Source organism: Gastrolobium bilobum, unplaced genomic scaffold (assembly GCF_033153095.1).
Source record: "Gastrolobium bilobum isolate Gb01-03AN ecotype WA unplaced genomic scaffold, APGP_CSIRO_Gbil_v1 utg6994, whole genome shotgun sequence".
Taxonomy (NCBI): Eukaryota; Viridiplantae; Streptophyta; class Magnoliopsida; order Fabales; family Fabaceae; genus Gastrolobium; species Gastrolobium bilobum.
In genome coordinates, this window is record NW_026896867.1 from 125,750 (window position 1) to 150,551 (window position 24,802).

Here is a 24,802-nt window from a genome sequence, read left to right on the forward strand (position 1 = left end):
CTCTTTCAGGCAAGTTTACATAACAACACAAATCAAACACATCTTGTGGTAGCTGGAAATATTCCATGACAATCTTATCGTATATCATCACCAGATTAATTAAAGCATGTTAGTTTCAAACCAGCCGGTTGATATCTAACAAAAAAAAATGTTCTGACTTGTGACTTGTGAATATGGTGGAGTTTATGTAGCGTTTGGTTGGTGGGTCCATTGGGCCTAGAGGGAGAGCCCACCAGCATAACACTCTCTCTTGTCCCAAGCTCTTCGACTCTCTCAAACTCCACTTTCACACTTTGAATTGCAACAACAAACACTGTGAATCTCCATTGACATATGGGGCATTGAATCCACCTTTGTAACCTTCTCTCTCTCTCTTGTGCTTAACATTAACATTAAGTATTTAATTTAATATTTTTTTTTGTGTTGTTTCGGTAACCGTTTTTCTGTTGAGATCCTTCTGATGTCTTGTGTGGTGTTATGATAGGAAAGAGAAAGTGGGAAATTTGTTGAAATTTGATGGCTGGGAATCCCTTTGTTCAGCATGAGTTTGGCTTTCAAAGCACAGAGTCAGAGAAGGGTTGTGTTGTGGATTCAGCAGTGACCCTTTTGATTAAGCACCTTCCTGAAGCCATTCCTCATGACACCCTTTCTCGACTCTTATCCCATTATGGCGCTTCCTCCGTTCGTCCTTGCTCTAGTGGAAGGTATATAACTGCTACTCATTATTTTGATTGGGGCTATATGATGATAATGGTTAGCATTTTTTTTGTGAATATTGTGTTTGAAAGATTTTGGAAGGGGTATTTCATTCCTCATTTCAGGAGTGAACATTTGATTATGATTATATTTTAGCATTGGCAGATACCCTTTTTTGTCCTTTGTTATCGGAATTGCTTACATGATTTTTACTTTGCATGATGTGTTAGGTCATTTGCGGCCTCAAGTAATGAAATGAAAGAATAGGAGAATTTTTTATTTTTTTTGTGTGGAAGAATTGTTAATTAAAGAACTGATTAAAGCTAAAGGAGTTTAACAAGTAAATAATCTGAAAACTTGTAGACTATAAAAGAAAAACAACAAAATTGTTTATTTCAATAGACTTATTTAGTCTCCAGAATTTAAATTTTACAGTGTCAGATCATCCTCTAGTTCTCTCCTCATTCTCCCTACTATTACCACTTTGTGGTTGTAATTATTTTTCCCCTTTGAAGAGTTTAATCTTGCTTGGTAGCCAAAGGTATCTAATAATTGTAAGTAATTATTCTTTTCTTATCTGTACTGTCATATCTCTGAGAGAACTATGTATTGGATACAATGTTGTACCGGTCTCCCATTAATTTGAATATTCTGGCAGTAATCACACTATGACGACATGCACCGGATCCATCAATACAATGATATCCTTTGAATGTTGGGTCCAGTGAAACATCCTTTATCTTTGGAGGAAGACTTGAATCACTATAAGATTTATAATTTTGTTAGGAATAGATAAATTGTATATTATGTCTACCTGTGTTTTTTATTGTGTGCCTTAGCTTTTTAATCATTTTTATTAACTTAATTACTAACTGACTAATAACTCACTGTTAAACTGTGCTACTTTAACCTCACTTTTGTCCTTGGTGGTGCCTCCAAGTCCCTCATAGTATTCAATAGCATGGAAGATTTGATTTGCATTTGGCCAATTTATATTGTTTATTCCAATTTATTTGTGTGCATGAATACTGTCAAATGATGCATACATAATATTTGCTTGTTCTGATGCAGGTTGAGAAATTGTGCTTTTGTGGATTTCAAAAATGATATGCTGGCGTCTCAAGCTCAACGTCAACTAAATGGGTATTATTCTTTGAATCATTTGCTTTCTTTTTTATTATTTCAAACATTGAAATAAAATGATTCCATATTTGAAGGGATGGCCTTTGTTTGCCATAGTCTTGTTTGGCTTTATTTTGCAGTAACTATACTAATATCATTTTCGATTTTGGTGACATTATAAAGAAAATATTTACCAATGAATTCATTATGAGTCAAAGATAAAATCATAAAGTTGTTTAGAAACTAAATGCTTTGTACGGTTGTATCTTTGTTTCCTTGGGGTTGATCAGGTTGAGATTTCTTGGTAAAGTCTTGTCAGCAGAGAGAGCTAGTAACCCAATTGAGAATGGTGAAAAAAGTGGTGGACCTCAGCTAGGAAAGGACTCTAGAACATCAGTTGTGAAGAATGCAAATATAACCAAACCTATTGATGGAGATACAAAATCAGGAGGCCTCCCTATTCCTGAGCCAATTGCTGAAAGACTTGGTGTTGATTATCCATTTCCTCCTCATCTTGAGTATGCTTCTTCTTCTCACTTTGCAGTCATTAGTATTTGTTGCTTTATTGCAATAGGATGCTAAAGGGCTGCCAGCAGGGGCACAAATATGGCAGATAATTTAACAAAACAAAATGAAATGAAAAATGAATGAAAGTAACTGGAAACTCTTGAACGAAAAGACTGAGGAATCAATGATTTTATGTTGTTGAGGTTAACGGGGTAGAATCTGGAATCAATGTAAAAGTATTATTCTGAGAATTTCGTGCAACAGATCCATTGGTGTAAAAAGTAAAATTTGGCTGGGCAATGTCATGGTAACCCATTTTACTTGATGCCATTCTCCTATGCAAGTATAGATGTCTTGAATAGAGAATGACTTTTAAGAATGAGCAGTCTATAGTCTATATTTTGTCCCTCTTTTGCTCTCCCTCTTGCTCCAAATTTCTACTCTCCCTTAACATCTTGTTCTGCTTGAGTGTTATTGCATTTGATTCAAGCATAATGTATTTGGCGAAGCAGAGTGCCATTGCAACCAGCAATACTTTTCAATGTGTATATGTATTCTTTCCTTTCATTTATTATATCAAAGATCTAGATTTCTGGTGATTATTTCTGTCCATTAATTGTCTTAGCTGTTAGATCTGGCCATTTGGGATGGAAACTTTGAATGATAACCATGGATAGCTTTACCAAATGTTATTTTATTGGGCACCTCTTACTGAATAAAGTTAGTCTTTAATGGTGTGCTACTGCTACTAAATAAATTTGTGATTGTTAAATATGTTTACCATACTATCATGTATCCTAATTATTAATCATGGAAAGTTCTATTTACAAGTATTTCTTTTTGAAAACCATCTTTACACTATAGAATTGTCATAACATCTATGTTAGCCTTTCTGCATAAATACTTAAAATTTATACAAAATGCTTTTCTATTTCGAAAATATCGAATATCTTTTGTTTGGTTTGCATATAATTTAACGAAACTTGTTTTTCAGGTATGCTTATCCTCCACCTGATGGAAATATACTGACCAACATAGTGAATGCTTTAATTGCTGTTCCCCGCTTTTACACTCAGGTTGTTCCACTGCTAAATGAGGCAGCAAGGATGTATTGGTTTCTTTTTCCAGCACTTGGAGCGTTTTATGTGTGCTCATTTCATACTGAACACAAATAGTGATCATATTGGTTTTACCTTTCGAATTTAGGTTCTACACTTAATGAACAAAATGAACATTCCGGCTCCATTTCGTATGGCACTGCCCACACCACCATTACCTCCAGAGGTACCAGCCCCACCACAGCCGCCACCTCCTACTATAACTGTGAAGCCTCGGTCTGCAGATCTGTCTAGTGGTGAATCAGAGATGGAATCTTCAGATGAGGTAACATCTTCATTGCTTCTAGGGAACAAACCTGTGGACAATGGAGCCTATGTTCCTTGTTTATAGTTTACTCCTTTGTGTAACAGCATACAAGGCACAGATTGCCTAAATCTTTGAGAATTGTTATAAAACATTAACGTTTAGTTTTGCATCTATCTATAAATTTAATGTCATACACTTTTCTTTAATGTAATATTTCATGAAAAATACCTTTTATCACTACACATTGCTTAGGCTGCACCTTCCTGTTATCAAACTATAAAAATATGGTGACAATAGAAGATTCTTTTTCCTATCTTTTTAGCAAAATTTGGTTACCAAAGGAAAGTAATAAAAGGTTTTTAGGAGGATGGAGCAAGAACAGGAAAGTCTGGACAAAAGCGTGCCAGGCATGAGAGTTTTGTTGGCCCTGCCATTGATAAAGACGTGGCTCATGAGTCTGTTGGAGTAAAACCAGCCTCCTTGGTCCCGAAAGAAAGGCCGGTGATAAAAAGGAATCATGTCTTAACGGTATTTTCTTTCCAAGAGATTGTTTGCATGAGCACATTAACATTGTTTTCAGCTTTTAATTTTTGTTTTGCTTTATAATTTTACAGATAAAAATTGCTCCCAAAGCAACCCTGAATGAACATAAAGATGATGACACAAGACAAGAGTTACAAGAGCCGGAAAAAGATATTCCAGATACTAACAAATTTTTGACTCGAGAAGAATTAGGGAGAGGAAAGTTACCTCCTGAGGAAATCTTATCCCTTCCAATGTTTAAGGTATGGATGTAAGATATCTAGAAACTTCCGGTGCTACACAACCAAACCTTATCCCTTTACTGGTGAAAGTGGTACATTCACAATGGAGACAAAGCAAGTTTCTCAATTTAGTGTCTGCCAGTTGGATCAAAAACATTTTTTTTAACCTCATAGAAGATCTTGATTTGTTATATGCTCATAGCATGTAGCTGGAAACTAATTATGGCATTTAACTGCTGCTACTGTCCTGTCCTGCGTTGGTTTATAAATGAGAAAAATCTGCTTCGATACTCTATACAACATGTTTTGTCAAAGTAACACAATACACTTGGCTTAAAGGAATTTACCACCTGTGGTGCACAACACTCACGAGTTTTACAGTTTGCACTAGCATGGTTGAGCGGAAGGAAAAAAAGATTGTATGATTTAGGTTTTGGTTACCTTTGCAAACCATCCTGTCTCTATTATGGAAACCACTTTGTGTCGTCACATTTTAAAATAAATTTAGGGATAGCTTGGATTTCCCTGTCTTGATGTGGCAGAAGCTCCCTGAATGAGTGTTTTTTGTGACGATCAACTTGAATTAGTTTCAAGTGAGAAACTCTTACTGCTGACAAGTTAGCCTTTTACATAATCTTAAGTCTCATTGCACCACTTGGCCTTTGTTAATTTTATTTCCTCAGTGTGCTCTGACTACTGAGTTCTAGATGATGAAGTGATTAATCTATGAAACTTTGTGATTACTAATCTTCAAATGCATCTGATATTGTCCAATGATTCTTGTTTCCTTATAAGATCAAATATTTGCAATTGTGCGTGATTAAATAGCGTAGAAATGATTTGATTTATGAGAGCTTCTGGGTTGCACTAGTGTATGTTTATGGGACATTTGTTTTTGAACTGATGGATTGTGCAGAACTATACTCCTGGAAATCCTGCTCCTGTGTTGTATATTAAGAATTTGGCAAAAGACGTGATTGCTGATGATTTCTATTTTATATTTGGTGAGCTTTCAAGTCTTTTACTGGATTCAGGTCTTGTTTAATACTTTTCTCTTGCAATTTTGAAATCTTTACCATCCAAAAATGAAATATGAGTATGTACCAACAAAAAAAAGAAAAAAGAAATGAGTTCACCAAAAAAAATTTTGAAATACTGAGTTTTGCATAATAATTAATAAATAATTATTCGATGAATGTTAATTCTATAGTTTACGCTATCTTCTTTTATTGCTACAGGGTCCTTGTTTGGAAGTATTGAGGCTGCTAAGTCTGGTCTTCAAGTTAAACTGATGCAGGTAAGATCTTGATTATTCCATTTTCAATCTTTGCTGTTGATGTTATGCAAAATGAAACCCAAAATAAATAGTGGGTTGTTATTAAAATGATCCAGTTGATTAACACGCTGGTGCAGATTAGTCGACCCTGAGTGCTGATTCAACCAACCAGTATTTACATCCCCATGAAAGTCTTGTAGTTGCAGTAGCATATTTGTTAGCCTGAAATTAATAGCTAGTTTTGAATTTCAGGAAGGAAGGATGAGAGGTCAAGCGTTTTTAACATTTCCCTCAATTGAACTGGCTCATCATGCTCTGGTATCTTTCTCACACGAGACTGGTTTTCCTCTTTTTAATTGTTTGTTAAAATATTGATGATTTATTCTAGATGATTATGTTTTCAGATTGTTCATGCCTGTGTTACAGTCTCTTTTCTTCTTGTGACATAAAATTCTTGCAAAATTTACTATATAAAGAAATCAATAAGGTTGTGGCACTAGCTTTTTGGGACATTATTACAGCAGCATATGCAGTTTGATATGCCGATAAAAATTAATTCCTCAAATAATTTTCTTGCACTTAATGATTTTTTATTGCATATTATCATTGGTTGCAGAATCTAGTGAATGGATATGTATTAAAAGACAAGCCTATGATCATCCAGTTTGGCAGGAATCCTGCTATTGCCAAGGGAACTTAACCTCTATGGACACAGGAGGGATGTCTTGTAGTTTATGTGCTTTATAAGAGGCACGTGACCGCTTGATTACTTGTATAACAACAGACACGGCTAATGATGATGCATTCTTCATTGACTGAGAGAGAACTCTTGTGTTAGACCACCACGAGGACAACATTCAGAAATGTTAGTCATATGGATGCTGGCACGTGCTTTCTTCCTGAGATTGTCAGAGTGAGATGCTGAGATAGAAAACAAATTTGCTTTCTAAATGAATTTAAGGTTCACATGTTAGCAAGAGCAAACTAAGGTATATAACAAAGGACACCCCAAGTAGCATTGCTGTAGCTATAGGCTCCTTACTGGTGTAGGAGACAGCTGATTAACTATATTGTACACATAAGTAAGAGGGTCCACTTGGTTTAGGGTATAAAAAAATATGGTACTTGGTTCATTTTCCGCTGTAGAAGCAGGTTGCTTGGATTTGTGGTAAGAAAATAAACTTTAATTTAGATAGGTATTTCTGAAGGAGCAATTAAAAAAGTGTGGTTTAGCATTCCTCAATGAGAAACAGTAATGATCAGAAGTAAAGATAATCCGGGGATGTAGAACAACCATGTTATTTTATAGCCTCAACATGTTGGTAGCTCTGGCTCAAGCAAATCTATCCTATGGGCCTCAGATACTCCAGTAGTAGTGAAGATTTTTCCATCCTTTTTACAAAATAATAATGGATTTTATTAATGTTATGTTACATAACTTAAGTTTTGTTTTCAACACATACAACAAAAGGGAAAGAAAAAGTGGAATGATGAAAGAGAAAGAAAAACATGTGGAGTCTTCAACTTTTTTTTTACACAAATATATGGTTACTAACATACCTAATATCATACTTTCTTTTCCATAGCTTGACACAACTATTTGTAGTCTTCAACTTTTTTTTTACACAAATATATAAAAACCAAGCATTCAATCTCTATGCCTCAAGTTAGTAGTTGTACTCGTCATTTATACATTTGACTGAAAGCATGTGCCATAGGGTACAAAAAAATGATCACAATCATTGAATTCCACAGTAACATAGCACCCTAACTTCAATGAGTATCCAAGTTTTATTCTTTCTAATCAGAGCTTTACCAAATAAGGTAAATTTGCAATAACCAGAACCACAAAAAAGATGTGAAATGATGGAAATCGTAAGTAAAACATACCAGGTAGAGAAGCAAAAACAGGCACAAACTAGAGGTTGCTTCCAGATGAATATAAGAAGTGGTTCATTTGAGACAACTAATAGAGAGAGAGAGAGAGAGTTCATAGCAGAGTGACTAACCAACCACACTAAAGCAGATGTTTGATCTCTTAGAAGATCAAGAGTCTACCGAAAGGTGAAGGAAGATAGTGACATATTTCAAGTAGTGTTCTCTGAAAATTAAACAACAATTATATCTTAGAAAAAAAAATTGAATGAGAAACTTATGATTATTGAAGTACAAACTCTAGTGTTTGATTTACTTGAAGTTGCTAAAAGTAATTGAAATAAACAAGACTTCGCCATTTTAAGGTTTAATGGCATCCATTATGTTAAGACACAAACGAAATAATTGGTCGACTATCAAATCATGTAAATGCTAGACTACTAGTTAGCAATTTTCATTATATTTTGTAGTCTTCAACAATAGACCTCAAAAAGAATAAATCAAAAAAAAAAAAAATCAAAGGAGAAAAAAATGGCAAATCACCCACATTAACAGATGAAAAACTCCAATAAAATTGCCTCACTCACAGGTCCTGTAATGGCGGCAACAAGGTCTGTCGGAGACAACAACCACGCGCAGGTGGAAACGCCGACAGCAAGATCGACCACCGGCAGTAAAAGAGCACAAGGGCTGGCGCAACGATGGTGGGTCACATACAGGGCTGAGACGGCGATGGCAGATGGTCGCGATGGAGTGACATGGACGCAGACGACAATCTACTGGAGGCTTGATAGGAGGAGCGGAGAGGGTAAGAGAGCGGGAAAGTGTGGCAGACGTTGAGTAGTGACGTGAAATGGAAAATTTTGTGAAATGGAGGAATTAGATCACAACCGTCGACTAATCAATTAATCTCACGGTAATTAATTGTTTGTAAACATTTGTAAACTATTTACTTTGTCAATATAACTATTCTCATATATATAATAACAATTTTAATTAAAGAAAAAATTTGACCCGCGGGCCAATCTTAACCCAACCTGCTAAATTATAAGGTTTTGAGGGTTAGAGGCAAAAAAAAAGCTTACCACAAAAGGCCCTAACAAATAGGGCTATGCGAGCTAGCCCGCAGGCTTCAGCCCATTTTGACACTTATATTTTAAAGAGAAATTATAATTTATTCCACTTAGTAAAAGTTTTCCATACTCTTGCCAGTGATTTTTCCTAATTGGGATTTTCATGTAAATATCGTGTCTCACTTCAATTGATGTAATTGCATGTGTTGACTTCTTGACAAGTAAAAATTTAAGATAAAATTAATTCATACCATTGGTGTTTAAGAAACTTGTTCAAATTTAATGATTATTTAATTAGTCATTGTTGCATAGCACACAAAAACTCCCAGTAAACTTACACTTACCTGACCAATTGATATAATTAAGGGTTATGTTTATCTCATTTTACATGAGATAAACATCTCTCCTACACACACAAAAAGGGTTGGGTCCCACCACTTTTTTTTTCTCTCTCCTCTTACATGTGGGTCCCACTTATACTTTTATTTCTACAACATGAGGTAATTCTTTTCCTACAACATAAGAAAAATATATCCCTATAATTAAAGGTGTCTTGAAATTCTAATATCTCTAAGCAGTATGATATTTTTGCTACCTAACAACTCTGTTTTTTTATGTGGACAATAATCTAATTGGTTTTGAAATCTGAAATTTTTTCCATTCAATGTTTTCTTAAACTTTTGTATTGAATTATTTATCAGAAAAATATTTCTGCAGTTACTGCATATAAGTTATCTACCTTTACTTCCAAAACTCCGACATTTTTGGATTGAAATATTAAAAAATTATAATTATAAAGACTATAATAACCCAGAAATAAATTAAAATTACAAAAGCACCATGATTTTTGCCCCAAAATGACATCGTATTGGACTTTCTACAGATAACTTATATGCAGTTACTGCAAAAAAAAACGAACCCATTATTTATTTGTAGAAACTGTTCAATATTTTTTTTGGTGGGTTAGGGGGAATAAATATCCGCCGAAAACATATTTAATCATCGTATGCCATTGAGAACTCTGACTTAAATTAAAATATTTTTAATAGGTCAGTAAGAGAGATGGACATTATTTTCTAATTTTTCAACAAACAAAATTATAAAAAAATTTATAATTTTAATTTTACAAATTAACTATCAATGAAAATATTTTTCTCAAAAAAGTTTGATGAAAACTCATTAAAAATTAATGGAATTTGTCTAATAATTGGAGGAAGTTTTCCTTAACCTTCTTAAAGTATTCCAATCAATTTTAAGTGAAAAAAAATATATGTTGAATTAATTTTAATTCTTTTATTTTGTGAATTATTTTTTTGAAAAAATTAAGGAAAAATTGTAAAAGCACCCTTGAATTTTACTTTTTATCAAATAGCTATAATTAATTTAAACATTTCTAAAATAAAAACTTCATTTTATTGTATTACATTTTTTTTTAATTCATTACATTCGTCTTTTAATTTCTAACTCAGGTATGAGGTAGTGTTTCGTCTAGGGCTGTGCATGGGTCAGGTCGGGTCAGGTTTTTGTCCGACTCGACCCAACTTGGTTTTTATAGGTCCGGTATTTTGACCCGACCCGCTTTCATTTGATCCAAGTCAGGTCTGACTTGGATTGGATTTTGTTGAACTAGTTCAGAACCAGTTTGGATCTGACCTGACTTGGTTTCTGAAGTGGGTCTGACTTGGTTTCTAAACTGGGTAAATCTGACCTGACCCGTTTTTGACTTTGTTTTCTCACAAAATTTTGTCGAAATTTTTACGTTGCAAAAGACGAAATTTTCGTTACAAAATTATTTTTTCGTCGAAATTTTTACAAAAAAAAAAATTTCTATTGAAATTTAGTTTCCGTCAACAGTTTTGACGAAAATTTTTTCTTCCATCAAATGTTTTAAACGAAAAAAGAATTTTGTCAAAAAATTTGACGGAATGTTTTTCATTCAAAATTTCGATGGGAATGTGTTCTAACGAAAATTTTGACGAAAATTATTTCGAGGGAAATGTTTCATTTGAAACTTTCGACGAAATTTAGATTCTATAAAAAAAATTTACAGAATATTTTTTTCGTCAAATTTTTTTTTTTTGTCAAAAAAATTTACGGAATTTATTTATAGAAATGTGTTTCGTTGAAACATTTGATGGAAATTTTTTATCAAAAAACTTGACGAAAATATTTAGTTTAAAATTTTCGATGGAAATGTGTTTCGCTAAAACTTCTGACGAAAATTTTTTTTTGTCAAAAATTTAACGAAAATTTTTTCGTCGAAAACTTTCGCCGAAATTTGAAATCTGTAAGGAATTTTGATGAATTTTTTTTCCGTCTAAATTTTTTGCCGTCAAAATTTTTTGATGAGGAAAATGTTTCCGTCGAAAACTTTCGCCAAAGTTTGAAATCTGTAAAGAATTTTGATGAAATTTTTTTGCCGTCAAAAATTTTTGATGACGAAAATATTTCCGTCGAAAACTTTCGCCAAAATTTGAAATCTGTAAAGAATTTTGATGAAATTTTTTGCCGTCAAAATTTTTTGATGACGAAAATGTTTCCGTCGAAAACTTTCGCCAAAATTTGAAATCTGCAAAGAATTTTGATGAAATATTTTGCCGTCGATATATTTTGCCGTCGATATTTTTTGCTGTCAAAATTTTTGGATGACGAAAATGTTTCCGTCGAAAACTTTCGCCAAAATTTGAAATCTGTAAAGAATTTTGTCGAAATTTTTTGCCGTGAAAATTTTTTGATGACGAAATTATTTCCGTCGAAAAATTTTGCCAAAATTTGAAATGTGTAAAGAATTTTAATGAAATTTTTTGCCGTCGAAATTTTTTGATGGAAATGTGTTTCGTCGAAATTTTCAGTGGAAATTGTTTTGAGGAAAATGTTTCATTTGAAACTTTCGACGAAATTTAGATTTTCTAAAGAATTTAGACAAAATATTTTTTCTGTCAAAATTTCTTATCGAAATATTTTGGTCAAAAAATTTTACGAATTTTTTTTACAGAAATATGTTCCGTTGAAAATTTTGATGGATATATTCTTTATCAAAAAACTTGACGAAAATATTTAGTCGAAAAATTTTTATAGAAATGTGTTTCGCTAAATATTTCGACGAAATTTTTTTTTGTCAAAAAGTTTAACGAAAATATTTTCGTCGAAAACTTTCGCCAAAATTTGAAATCTGTAAAGAATTTTGATGAAATTTTTTTCCGTCAAAGAATTTCGATGAAAATTTGTTTCGTCGAAAGTTTTTATGAATATATTTTTTGTGAAATATTTTGACGAAATTTAGATTCCGTAAAAAATTTTGTCAAAAAAAATATTCCGTCAAATTTTTTTACCGATATGTTTTTAGTCACAAATTTTGATGAAAATATTTTTCGTCAAAAATTTTTGCGAAAATTTTTATGAAAATATGTTCCATAAAAAATTTTGACGTAATTGTTTTACGTTAAAATTTTTCTTTTAATGTAATTGTGATTTTTTTTTTCACATAATGGGTATGGGTCAAGTTTTGGGTCAGTGGATCAATATTAAAACGAGTCAGGTCTAAAACTGACCCAAATAAAAGTGGGTCAGTGTTTAAACCAGTTCAAAAAATATGGATATTTATGGATCGGGTCAAGGTCGGATCAAGAGCAAGGCAAGGGAACCAGTTTTTTTGCACACCCTAGTTTCGTCTCATCAACTTCAATTTACTTTCTTTTCTTTCTTTTTTTACATGTGTGTATTAAAATAACATGCGGTGACTTGTGAATACGGTCCAGTATATGTAGTGTTTGTTTGGAAGGCCCATTGCGCCTAGAGAGAGGCCCACCAGATTTGCACTCGCTCTTGTCTCGAGCTCTTCAACTCTCAAAATCTCCACTTTCACACTTTGAATTCCAACCACAAACATGGCGAATCTCCATTGACATGTGGGATTTGAATCCACCTTCACCATCAGCACCTTCTCTCTCTCTCTCTCTCTCTCGTGCTTAACATAGTAACTATTATACAACGAGACAGTTGATTAACCATATTGTCCCCATTAAGTAAGCAGGTCCACTCGGATGATACTACATATGCTTAATAAACCATCTTATATTATAATAGGGTTTTATTAATCTCATGTCATAGAAACAAATTTGTGAATTCCACCATCTGAAAAATAAAAAGAAAAGAAAAGAAAAAAATATACAGTTATCGAAAAGTGTGCAGGAGAAAAAGTTATCACATGTAACATAAGTGTAGTTTTTTCCATTATAATATGTATTCCATTCTTTTGAATTGGAAAATCACTAGTAGTTGAATGAAGTTTGCAAAACTTTCAAAAGAAGAGACCAAATGGAAAAATAAAATTGATTAAGATACCAAATGAAATTTTCTTAACACTGATAGGGGCCTTCTGCTATTATATGATTTACTATCTAATAGTTCGACTACGCAAAGAAGAAAAGGGGAGGTACAAAATGTTTAATACACAGAACTACAGATCTTGGATTAAGATACCACTTAACCTCAGAATCTGTTTCTTCAATTTGAAGTCACAAATTATTATAACAGCAGGCTACAGATAAACACCGTGGTATCCGAAATAATGGTACTGTGCTAGAAACAAGTTTCGGCATTGATCATTGTGATGCGGAATTTTGAATAGATTATAATTACAATCTTATCGAATATGCCGAAAAAACAAATATATTGGATTCACCTAATGTACATATACACTGACACATCGGGTTAAGAAATAACTATCATGCAGCAAAAACATGATTAATTTTTCTTTTAACAACCACTTCCAAGCCTTACACTTTTGCATTCATTCTGTTAACCGCTAATGCTAAAACTGTCCTATTAAAGAAAAGAGCAAAAATTTAAGTTTTATACTTTTCTATTGATCATGGCTTTTGTTCAAGTATATAGAACCTATGAGGCTGTAAGTAACACTTCCAGCAACATAACCCACAACTCGGTCAAGATAAATCATAGATAGTCCCACATCGAGAGCAACAAGCTACAGAAAAGTGTTTATAAACGATACGCTAAACACATTGGTCACGACCTTACTTGAACAGGATCTGTTCTATAGGCTCGTACCTCTGTATCCTTGAGTTCTAAGGAGACAGGAACCTCAGTCTGGCTGATGAATATAGACCGTGTGATCAGAGCGTGATTAAATGTCGAGTGGTGATTCGTTGAGGATCTTCATCTTCGACGTTGGAGGATCGTTCTCAGTTAGAATTATCTGACTGGGGTGGTCACACGGTTGTCTGACAGACACAAAAATATACTTTTTTGCCAACCTTTTCTTAAATGAATAATATAAGTAAAACACATTACCTCACCTCCCACGATAAGCAACGATTTTGTTCATTGATGCTTTGGTTTGGGTTTCAAGGAGACAGAAGAAGAGTATGTTAAGCTGTTAAGCAAGTACTTGCATGCCCCATTGGAGAATATTGTGTGCCCTGCTAAAATTGAGGTTCTGCAAGTGGAATAGACGAGGTAGTCTTCACTTTTTTTAAGGTTACATTTGATAAAGGAGAATTTTTTTTTATTCGAAAATCTTAATTTTAAAAAATATGATAAAAATATTTCGTTTACAATAATATCAGAAAATATATTTTACAATAAGATCAGAAAATTACAAATTTAAAAAAATTTAATTTTTTGAAAATCCAACAAAATACCTTATATCAAACACTCGGAAAGGATAACTTTAATTTCCTTCCTCCACAGTCAAAATACAGATCCATGTACCAAAAAATGAGCAGAGAAGGATTTGTCTTGTAGCTATTTGAGGTAGGGGAGTTGCCACGTTGAAAGGATAACATTTTTCTTTCACCCAAAAAAAAAAGTAGAAAGAGTTCAATAGGCTTAAAGCTAAAGGGATCAGTATTTTTCTTTTTTAATTTCTCAACAGGTCATCCTTCAGATTATATTCGATTATATTCGATTTGAGTATTTGTTAGACTCTTAAAAGGGATAGCTTTCCCATATCCTTCTATCATTTGTAGGGCTCGAATTTGAAACTTTTGATTAAGAGATTCAAATTTCTTACCATCTATGCCAAAGGTGAGTTGAAATAAATTGGCCTAACCTCACCTTAAAGGGCTTTTATATCTTCGGGAAAAAAAAATTGAAAGCCCAACCAACAAGGGGGGTTTGGGTAAAAAGTCATGATCTAATTTGTCTATCAACCACCTAATCTAATACCTTATTTGGTCACTTTATTATTTTTTTAAAAAATAAAAGAAATTATAAATATTGTATGATGAGAACACTGCACAATTATTCGTGTTGCTTGGAGTTGTGGTAAGAAAACAATTTTATTTAGACTGGTATTTCTCAATAAGCAATTACCAAATGTGGTTTAGCATTCGTCAAAGAGAAACAGTAATGATAATCCGGGGATGTAGAGCAACCATGTTATTTTATAGCCTCAGCATGTTTGTTGATCTGGCTCAAGCAGTGGCGGAGGCTCGTATGTGTGATCTTGACCTGGGTTAAATTTTAACAAATTATATTTATTATATATAATTAATTATAATTTAGCTCGAATTAACATTGTAATTTGACCCGAGCTACAATTTGTAATTTAACCTTATCTAAAACTTAAAATATTTTTTATAAACGATTTGTGTAAATTATATTAAGTTATGTGTTCAATTTTCAGTTGTATAAAAAAATAAAATATTTTTAGTAAAATTAAAAAAATATTTAATAAAATTATAACTTTTCTTAGCACAGGTGCTCTATATTTAATATAATATAAATATATTATGATATAAAATAACTAAAATTAAAAAAAAAAAATACACATAAATTTTTTGACCCGAACTTAAGTTGGAAACCGACTCCGCCACTGGGCTCAAGCAAATCTATCCTAATCGCCTCGGATCATGAATATCATATTTTAGGGCTGTGGCCACAATAGGTTGAGCATAAACCACAGAGGGTTTTTTAATCGGGTATGTTAATCTTAATCCTTAATTTTGTTCTAAGGCTATGAAAGCTTCTTCCCATCTCACAATAAAGAACTCGTTAATTTTGATTATGGAATATAGCCCGTATGTATTGGAATAAAACATGGCCAAATATAACTTAAATCGTCTATTTCGTAATGATAATATGTATTCCATTTGCTTGCAGCAGCGTGGGCTTGTAAACCATCTTAGCAAAATGTCTTTGAAATTTGAATTGTCTTCCCACTGCAATGCAGCCTAAAACTTAGACAATAAAGAAAGAATGTAAATGCAAAAATTGTCCTACATGGTGCTAAAATCGTCCCCAGAACAGAATGATCTCTCCTTCTAGCTGCTGGAGCACTTGCTGAACTTGAGGTCGTGTCGTGCTGATGGAGAAGGATCAACACAGTGCAAAGCGAGCTTCAATGTGTTTAGCAACTCATCACCAACTGTTGATGCATCTCTCATCAACTCCACATCAAAAAGGAGGTACAAGATACCAAATGTTAAGTGTTTAGCACAGAATTTGTTTCTTCAATTTGAACTAACAAATTATTATAACAGCAGGCTAGAGATAAACATCATGGCATCCAAAATAATGATAATGCTCTAGAAACAAGTTTCGGCATTGATCATTATGATGTGGCATTTTGAATAGATTATAATTACAATCTTATTGAATATGCCCAAAAAACTAAATATATTATACTCACCAAATGCACATACATATATACACTTGAGGCTTGGGGTTTAGAAATAACAATCGTGCAGCGTAAACATGATTAGTTCAGTTTTGCTTTTAATAACAACCACCAAGCCTTGTACTTTTGCATTCATTCGGTTAACCGCTAATGCTAAAACTATCCTATTAAAAACATTGAAAAATTCTGTTTTATATTTTTCTATTGATCATGGCTTTTGTTTAAGTATAAAGAACCTAGGAGTCTGCAAGTAACAGTTCCAAACCAACATAACCCACAACTCAGGAGACAAAGGTGATCATATATAGTCCCACATCGAAAGAAGCAAGCTACAGCAAAAGGTTTATAAACAACACGCTGAAAACATTGGTTACGACCTTACTTGAACAGGATCTGTTCTATAGGCTCGTACCTCTGTATCCTTGAGTTCTAAGGAGACAGGAACTTCAGTCTGGTTGACGAATAGAGACCGTGTGATCAGAGCGTGATTAAATGTCAAGTGATGAACCGTTGAGGATCATCATCTTCGACGGTGGAGGATCGTTCTCAGTTAGTATTATCTGACTGGGGTGGTCACACGGTTGTCTGACAGACCCTATTCATTTTTTATTTTTTTTGTCATTTAGCAATTTGCCAACCTTTTATTAAAGGGTTTACATGTAACATGAACACAACAACTTTCTTATGCACACAGTATTTTAGCACGCAAAACGAATCTCTATTATTTTTTTGTTTTTTTGTCATTTAGCAATTTGCCAACCTTTTGTTAAAGGTTTACATCTATCATTTAACATGACAACAACAATTTTCCTATACACACAACATTTTAGCATGCAAAACAAATCTCTATAACATAACATAATCACTTTTCCTACAACATCTATTATTTTATTTTTTCAGAAATATAAGATAAAATTAAACAACAAAGCAAAGGACAGAACCGAAGTAAAATTTTGATTGAGAACGAAGTTGTGCTTGATTACCTCACCTCCCACTATAATCAACGATTTTGTTTAGTGATGCTTTGTCTTGGGTTTCAAAGGAGACAGAAGAAGAGTATGTTAAGCACATGCACAAGCACTTGCATGCCCCATTGGAGAACGTTGTGTACTTGTGTGCTTCCTGCTGAAAATGTGGGTATCACTCTCCTTAAGGATAACTTTAATTCCCTTCTTCCACAGTCAAAAAAAGAGATCCATGTAACCATAAAATGTGCAGAGAAGGTTCTGGCTTGTAGCTATTTGAGGTAGGGGAGTTGCCACGTTGAAAGGATCATATTTGTTTTCACCAAAAAAAAAAAAGTGTTCAATAGGCTTGAAGGGAGCAATATTTTTTATAAAATTTCCGGAAAGGCTGAAATGGGTTGGCCTAACTTCATCATTGAATGGGCTTTTATCTCTTTCAAATAAATTTTGAAAGCCCAACCCACAATGGGGTTGTGGTTCAAAAGTCATGATCTATTTTGTCTAGCAACCACCTAATCTAAAACCTCATTTGTTGACTTTATTATTTTTTTGAAAAACTAAAAAATTATTGATATTGTATGTAGGGGTGTTTGCGGTCTGGAGTGGATCGGTTTTGGAAACAAAAATTATCTGATCCAATTCCTTCGGTTTGATCATATAATCATCCATTCGGTTTTGATTTTTTTTTCAAATCTGATCCAATCCAATCCAATTTTTTCGGTTTGGATTGGATCGGTTTTCGATTTTTTGAAAATTCTAAAATTTATTTCATGATTATTGTGCAAATAACATCTTTTGTATATATTGGCTTTGTAAATTTTTTTTTTGAAATACAAAAGTATTAGTAAACTATAATATAATTTTTAAAATTTTGGCAATGAGATATGAAGCTCTACAAAGATAAAATTTTGTTGATTAGATATGACTAGATTTTTTCTTTGGTTCAGTTTATGGGTTAATGAGTTGGGTTTAGAAATTTTTAGGCTATGATTAGGGAAATACCCACGTAGGTAAAGAGAAATTAATATATTGGATCGGTTTTCATCAACACATCCAAAAACCGATCCAATCCAATTAAAATTTGTGGTTTTTAATCCGTTTTTGATTTTTCAGTTTTCGATTTATTCAGTTATCAATTTTTCAATTCGGTCACCGCGGTTTGAATCGGTTTGGATCAGTTGATGAACATCATAATTGTATGATGAGAAAAAGTTACCTAACATAATTTAATTTAAAAAATTTATTTTTATAATTCACGAAAGAGAAAAGGTTGTACGCACGAAAAAGCGAAATTCACATTAATGGCAATGAGGTGGCAAAGAAAACATAGAAACAGCTAAGTGCGACTTTATCCAAAAGCATTTGAATGAAAATGCAACGTGTTTCACTTACAACCTTCGAACTTCACCATGCGGGCCCCATATTACATTAAATGTCGCTTATCCAATTGTAGGTTCCCACGCAACCACAACATGTTGCCGCGTGTCATGTACACTAACTCTCTGACCGTGTGATCCTACCGACGACCGAATCAAACACCATTACAGCCATCAACAAGAATTTCGTGCGATCTACGGAATAATTCAACTTTATCTATTTTTTTTTTCTTACTAATTTTATTTATCTGCATTTATTTTTCGTCGCTTCCGTTTCCATTTCAAGCCTGCAACTTTACACGTCGATTTCCCGTTGCTTTTGGATAAAGCTTTTTGTGCCCTTTCCTTTTTGTGCACTCTGCTTCTTTTGCTGTGTTTGGGAGGAGGTGTTTTTCGTTTTCATTTTTCTCGAGAAAATCCGAAGGAAAGTGAAGCTGAAGAGATAGGTTTTTAAGCAAAGGAGAATTAAATGGCTGAGATTTTGACCAAGACCAGTTTGGTTTCTTCTTGGCATGTGAATAGAGAACAGCATCATCGAAGGGTATCCATGGTTCCCAAGAATTGTAGCTTCAACTCTGATGTGGGAAGCTTCCCTTCTTTGAAGCTAAAATCTCAGATTCTCAGATCTTCTTCCTTTTCATCTGAGTTTCATGGCAAAAAACATGTCTTTCGTGTAAAAAGAGCAATACCCAACAGGGTCAATTCACAATTTCAAACTTCAACTGGTGCTCAGGTTTGTAATAATACCCCTCTGATCTTTAACCCTGATCCGATTTTATTTTATTTTATTGAAAAATAAATAAATTGGATTCTACTTTTTGCAAGGGTTAAGACCCTTTTAGTTATTGGAAATTTTGTTAATTTTTCTGAAATCTTTCCAACATACTTCTATTTTATTTATTTATTTTCATGAGGTGTTGTAATTCTGTAATGGGTTTTCTGGAACTTTCTTTGTAACGTTTATGGAATTTTGCAGATGACCCTGAGAATAGGGAAAGTTCAGAAGTGGTGGGAAAAGGGACTTCAACCCAACATGAGAGAGGTTACTTCGGCACAAGACCTTGTGGACTCACTATCAAGCGCAGGGGACAAACTTGTTGTTGTTGATTTCTTCTCCCCTGGTTGTGGTGGATGCAAAGCCCTTCATCCTAAGGTACTCTTCACCCTTTTGCTGATTCATGAATTTTATTATTTGCAAGTGTGGGTAGTGATTCTGATGTTCCTTGGTTTATGGTGTGGCAGATCTGTCAACTGGCTGAGATGAATCCTGATGTTCAGTTCCTTCAGGTGAACTATGAGGAGCATAAATCTATGTGTTATAGCCTTAATGTCCACGTTCTTCCCTTTTTCCGCTTCTATAGAGGTGCTCATGGTCGCTTATGCAGCTTTAGCTGCACAAATGCCACGGTTAGTGTCAAGTTTATCCCATGTTTGGCTTAATAATATTATGCCTTTTTTGTTGTTATTTAATTACCTGGTCTAGCTTTGGTCAAATTCATATTTTGCATGTTTGAAATTTGGGTAGCACGGCTATGCTTGTTCATTTGTTCAAGAGATTTCACCTCCCTTTCTTACTAACCTAGTTGCTATGCTTTATTGGCATTTAACTAATTGTTCATTGTATTGTGCTTATTTTAACTAATTTGAAGATAACTGATAAAGTTTGATTTTAATTACAGATCAAGAAGTTTAAAGATGCATTGGCCAAACACACCCCAGATAGATGCAGCTTGGGCCCAACTAAAGGGTTAGAGGAGAAAGAGCTCATAGCTCTGTCTGCCAACAAAGATCTTTCCTTCACATACTCACCAAAACCCTTTCAACCTGTGCATGCCCCTGCAAACGATGAGCTAGCAGTTGAAGCTGCTCCTGCTGCACCTTCTAGTTCAGAGTCCCTTCCTTTGTATCCATTGACACCCAATTCTGAGGTTTCTAAAGAGAGAACCCTGACCATGGCTGGGAGATGATGTGGTTAGTTTGTAAGCAACCCCATCTTCTGACTTCATCCCTTGTACAGTGTAGGTTTGGTGTAATATCTTAACGTAGTATATACTTGTGAGAATGAAGATATCATTGAAGATCAAGTCGCATAGTGTGTATTCCTTCTTCAAGGCAGTTGGATTTATGTTTTTTTGGATCCATGCCTTTGTAATATTAGGGAAGTTAGAAGCTGTAGAATTATTAGTTTCTCTTTTTTTTGTATATGAGGAATCAATCTCTACTGTTGTAAAATGAATGTTTTATTTCTTAGCCTATTATTTCTTGTGCGATTTATCTTTTCCTCAGTTTTCCAGATGTGGAAGTAGGGGTCATAATTATGCTTTGATATGCATGGTAACATATGAGGAATGAGAATGGATCCTATTATTTCTTGTTTTAGCATGATCATTTGATGATCATAATTTTAATGACAAAATTTGTCTCGTGTTTGGTTTGGTTATGGGAATGGATTGATCATTGGTAAAGGAATGAGCATTAATATAATCAAATGAAAGAGATATTCCATTGCAAAAGTGAAGAACTTTCATTCTATTTTTACCCAATTTATAGGTGTAAAACACACCATAACTCATTTGTCCCAAATGGAGGAAAAAATTATAAGTGATCCGGGCTTACGATGGTTCTTCTATTAAAGGGGTGACTCTTAGGGGTGCTGTCGTGACCAAATCGAAAAAAATTGCAAATTTTAATTGGATTGGATCGGTTTTTGAATTAGTAGATGAAAATCGATTCAATATATTAATTTTCATTTACCTACTTGGTTTTTTCTCAATCATAGCTCAAAAATTTCTAAACCCAAGACTCGTTAATCCGTCAACTAAATCTAAAAAAAGAACTTATCAATAAATTTTATCTATGTAGAGATTCATATCTCATTTTTCAAAAAAAAATTATATTATCGTTTACTGATGCTTTTATATTTAAATAAAATAAAATTACAAAGTCAATATATACAAAAGATGTTATTTACACAATAATCATGAAATAATTTTTAAGATTTTCAAAAAACCGAAAACTGATCCAATCCAAACCAAAAAAAATTAGATTGGATAGGATCGGATTTGAAAAAAATATCCAAACTGAATGGATAATTACATGATCAAATCGAATGAATTGGATCAGATGATTTTTGCTTCTAAAACTGATCCAATCCAGACCGCGAACACGTGACACTTGAGGAAATGAGTGAAATGTGCTGTGGGAACATTAAAATAATTCTCTAAATTTAGATGAGCTAAGCTTATTAATTCTAAAAAATTTAGTTTTATATTTTGTAATTAATTATATAATATCAAAGGTCATCATTCCTTTTAGGTCTAGTTCAATCCAAGCAAAACATAATTCCTTTCCAATCCTAGTCAGTAGTCGTATTCCTGTTAGTATTGCAATTCCATCAAACCAAACGAACCTGAACTCATGGTGCCACTCTACTTGTTGTTTAGTTTACTAGTAAATCCATAAGTCAAGGCAGTTCTATACTTAATATAGCCCCAGTAATTAGAGATCATATAATATTTACACGAAGGAAAGGAACATTAATATTTGGAACTGGTTATTTTATAGGAAAATAAAAATTTTGTGGAGGCACATTAGCCAGCATAGTATAGATTTGATGGGATTTCCTTTGAATAAAAACAAAACATAATGTTGTCTTCTATCTACATATGGACCCACTGTACAACGAAAGTAACACAACACCTGTTTCGTACAACTCATAGGGTTCAAGACAAAGGAAGCTTCAAGAAAATGCAGGGTTTTCGAAATATTTGGACAAATGGAAAAAGAAAGTGGATAACGTTGCGTGTGCAAGTGTGTTGAGGTAGGGGTGAACGTGCTGTCTTCCTTTGCACAAAATTTTTGTGACTATGGGGTCAATTCTATGGAACATTTCATACGTCAAAAAATTGAAGGTTTTTTTTTTTTTTTTTTGGCTCCGAATTTGCTGATTTCAAATTCACCGAAAAAGCATTTGACTTGAACAACTGATAATAGTTTAAATTAAAATGGATATTATTATTAATATAAGTAAGTTATAATAATAATTTATGGTTTTATTAAATATTTTATTTAAATAATAATAATTTAATTTTCGAGATAATTATTGAATTTTGTAAGATTTTGTGAAGATATCAATAATATAGATATAGAAATTTCTGGTTTTCAAGGAAGATATAAATATATAGAAAAATACCACATGGCTAAGGGTGAAAGTGGGCTGGGCTGGGCCAATTTTGTTCCAAAAAGTTCAAGCCTACGTCAAAAAATTTCAATTTGGCATGACCCAAGCCTAATACGAGTCTAACTGTTAGTCTGGCTTGACCCGTTTATAAAAAAAACAAATGGTCTGCCCTAATCCGTTAGCCTATTAATTTTTAACTTCCAAGCAGAACCATGAATCAACTTTACAAAATACTTAAATTCTGTTGCTAAACCAAAAATCATAATTTCAACGTCCAAACAGAATCATGAATCACAACAAAACTCATACAATCTACATTTAAGTCACTTTCAAAAGCAAAATACTCAAATTAAATAACATATATTTCATCCGATCTAACAAACAAATTCATACTATGTAAATTAAAATAACTACATGAATCCAACAAACACATCATGATGCTTGTAGTAAGTATAACATCTCCCAAAAACCTTTTACTACATTCATATACACAATCTAACATGCTGAAATGTTGGTTCCTCCTACATGAGAAATAAAATTAGATTTCTATTAAGATATAATCGAATATAATTAAGTTATAAATAATTGCAATTGATTAAATTTATATCTTTTATTTTTTCTTCAAGGCATACTTATTCTATTTTATTTTATTTAAAATAAATAGTACAATATAGGCTGACCTGTAGCTTATGGGTCAGGCATTGTGAAAGTGGGCCAACGACTTTTTTATTAAACAAGTTTTTTCAATGCCCAAACTCGGCCTATTTTACGAAATTTACTAAGTTAGGTCTGGGCTGCCGTAGGCCCGACCCAGTTTCATCCCTACACATGGCTAATTTAGTTGGTAATACAGATTATGTAAAATGAGGATAGAATTTAAATTCAAATCCCACCAAATATATAAGGAGGGGATTTTTAAGTGTAATTAAGTTTTGACTTAAAACTAATTTTATATTGGCTCAAAGAGTTCAAACTTGTTGGGATGTTCTAGGAGCCGACTCGCCTCAAAAAGATAATTAAAATTGATATACCAAAAAAAAAATATAAATAAATCTAATTTCCTTGTTGTCTCTCTCAATTATGTATATCAAAAAAGAGAAATACAATTCTCCTATTATAGAAGATTTATTGTCTCATGTTATAGAAACAAAGCATGTGAGATCCACCACCATATATAAAAAATAAATAAAATAATACAATAACAAAATAATAAAAAAAAACCTTAATCAAAATTTTTTGATGAGTCCGTTGGAGGGGGAATGTTTTATCTAGCATCGAGAAACAATTCCCCCATAAAAAAAACTGGGAAGTATGAAAAAAAAAATCTAATATTGGATTTTGGGTGTACTGAAATTTGTATGAATAGCAAGTGAATGATAGCAACATAGATCGAAAGGGAGCATGGCAAGAAACAAAACTGAAAAAGATCGAACATTTCAACTGGCTCTATTTTGTATTTTCTGAGATTGATATTTTCTTTTATTTTATGTAGCCAATTTATATTTTTAGGACGAAGCTTTAACCTTTGTATTGGATGATTTATTTTTGAGATTAAGTTTCTTAATTCTATAATTGCATAATGGAAATGATGATTAATTTTTAATTTTTATTTGATTTATATTTCTAAATTCTCTTGCAATAAATAAGTTTATATTGATATTTTGATCACATCCTTAATTCTTGTAGTCTTAAGCATCGGTTGTGCAATAATATTTAATATTTTGTGATCTATGATTGAATAATTCATCCTCGCTACTACTTTCCGTCGCAAATTCCCTTGCAAATGATTTTGATAGATTATTCTTGTTCTGGATTGTTTAGGTTGGCCCATGCCCGAGACTAGGATTGTGATGGATTATTCCTCTCACTCGTAGGAAAATAATTCTGTTACTCCCGATATACCGAACATCGTTACATCATTTGTTAAATATGGCAAAAAGTAATACTTTTACCAAAATATT

At 33.1% G+C, this 24,802-nt stretch overlaps 2 protein-coding genes and 2 non-coding genes across 5 annotated transcripts; all 4 read left to right on the top strand.

Annotated features, from left to right (window-relative positions):
• The first annotated feature begins 230 nt into the window (after positions 1 to 230).
• Positions 231 to 6,967, top strand: LOC133302524 (U11/U12 small nuclear ribonucleoprotein 65 kDa protein). 2 transcript variants are annotated; one of them, XM_061502319.1, is made up of 12 exons: positions 231 to 355; positions 485 to 704; positions 1,768 to 1,839; positions 2,109 to 2,336; positions 3,320 to 3,401; positions 3,532 to 3,708; positions 4,054 to 4,218; positions 4,305 to 4,475; positions 5,371 to 5,458; positions 5,693 to 5,751; positions 5,983 to 6,048; positions 6,347 to 6,967. In XM_061502319.1, the coding sequence occupies exons 2-12, from the start codon at positions 517 to 519 to the stop codon at positions 6,428 to 6,430; spliced, it is 1,380 nt and encodes a 459-aa protein (XP_061358303.1). In that variant the 5' UTR covers positions 231 to 355; positions 485 to 516; the 3' UTR covers positions 6,431 to 6,967. The 2 variants fall into 2 exon arrangements, with proteins under 2 accessions (XP_061358303.1, XP_061358304.1); XM_061502320.1 differs by having other exon boundaries at positions 4,057 to 4,218.
• A 6,741-nt stretch (positions 6,968 to 13,708) lies between these two features.
• Positions 13,709 to 13,931, top strand: LOC133302528 (small nucleolar RNA U3). Its single transcript, XR_009750358.1, has one exon. It is a non-coding gene; the product is annotated as a small nucleolar RNA U3 (small nucleolar RNA).
• Positions 13,932 to 16,692: 2,761 nt separating this feature from the next.
• On the top strand, positions 16,693 to 16,915 carry LOC133302529 (small nucleolar RNA U3). Its single transcript, XR_009750359.1, has one exon. It is a non-coding gene; the product is annotated as a small nucleolar RNA U3 (small nucleolar RNA).
• A 2,009-nt stretch (positions 16,916 to 18,924) lies between these two features.
• LOC133302518 (thioredoxin-like 1-1, chloroplastic) lies at positions 18,925 to 21,022 on the top strand. The gene is made up of 4 exons (XM_061502311.1): positions 18,925 to 19,394; positions 19,638 to 19,814; positions 19,904 to 20,068; positions 20,341 to 21,022. Exons 1-4 carry the CDS (start codon positions 19,131 to 19,133, stop codon positions 20,626 to 20,628), a joined length of 894 nt encoding a protein of 297 aa, XP_061358295.1. The 5' UTR covers positions 18,925 to 19,130; the 3' UTR covers positions 20,629 to 21,022.
• The last annotated feature ends 3,780 nt before the right edge of the window (positions 21,023 to 24,802 follow it).

Coding starts and splice junctions, on each gene's coding strand:
- LOC133302524 (XM_061502319.1), top strand. CDS start 517: ATGGCTGGGAATCCCTTTGTTCAGCATGAGTTTGGCTTTCAAAGCACA. Junction 3,402..3,531: donor TTCCCCGCTTTTACACTCAG/GTTGTTCCACTG, acceptor TTTCGAATTTAG/GTTCTACACTTAATGAACAA. Junction 5,459..5,692: donor TGATTTCTATTTTATATTTG/GTGAGCTTTCAA, acceptor TTATTGCTACAG/GGTCCTTGTTTGGAAGTATT.
- LOC133302518 (XM_061502311.1), top strand. CDS start 19,131: ATGGCTGAGATTTTGACCAAGACCAGTTTGGTTTCTTCTTGGCATGTG. Junction 19,395..19,637: donor AAACTTCAACTGGTGCTCAG/GTTTGTAATAAT, acceptor GGAATTTTGCAG/ATGACCCTGAGAATAGGGAA. Junction 19,815..19,903: donor GCAAAGCCCTTCATCCTAAG/GTACTCTTCACC, acceptor ATGGTGTGGCAG/ATCTGTCAACTGGCTGAGAT.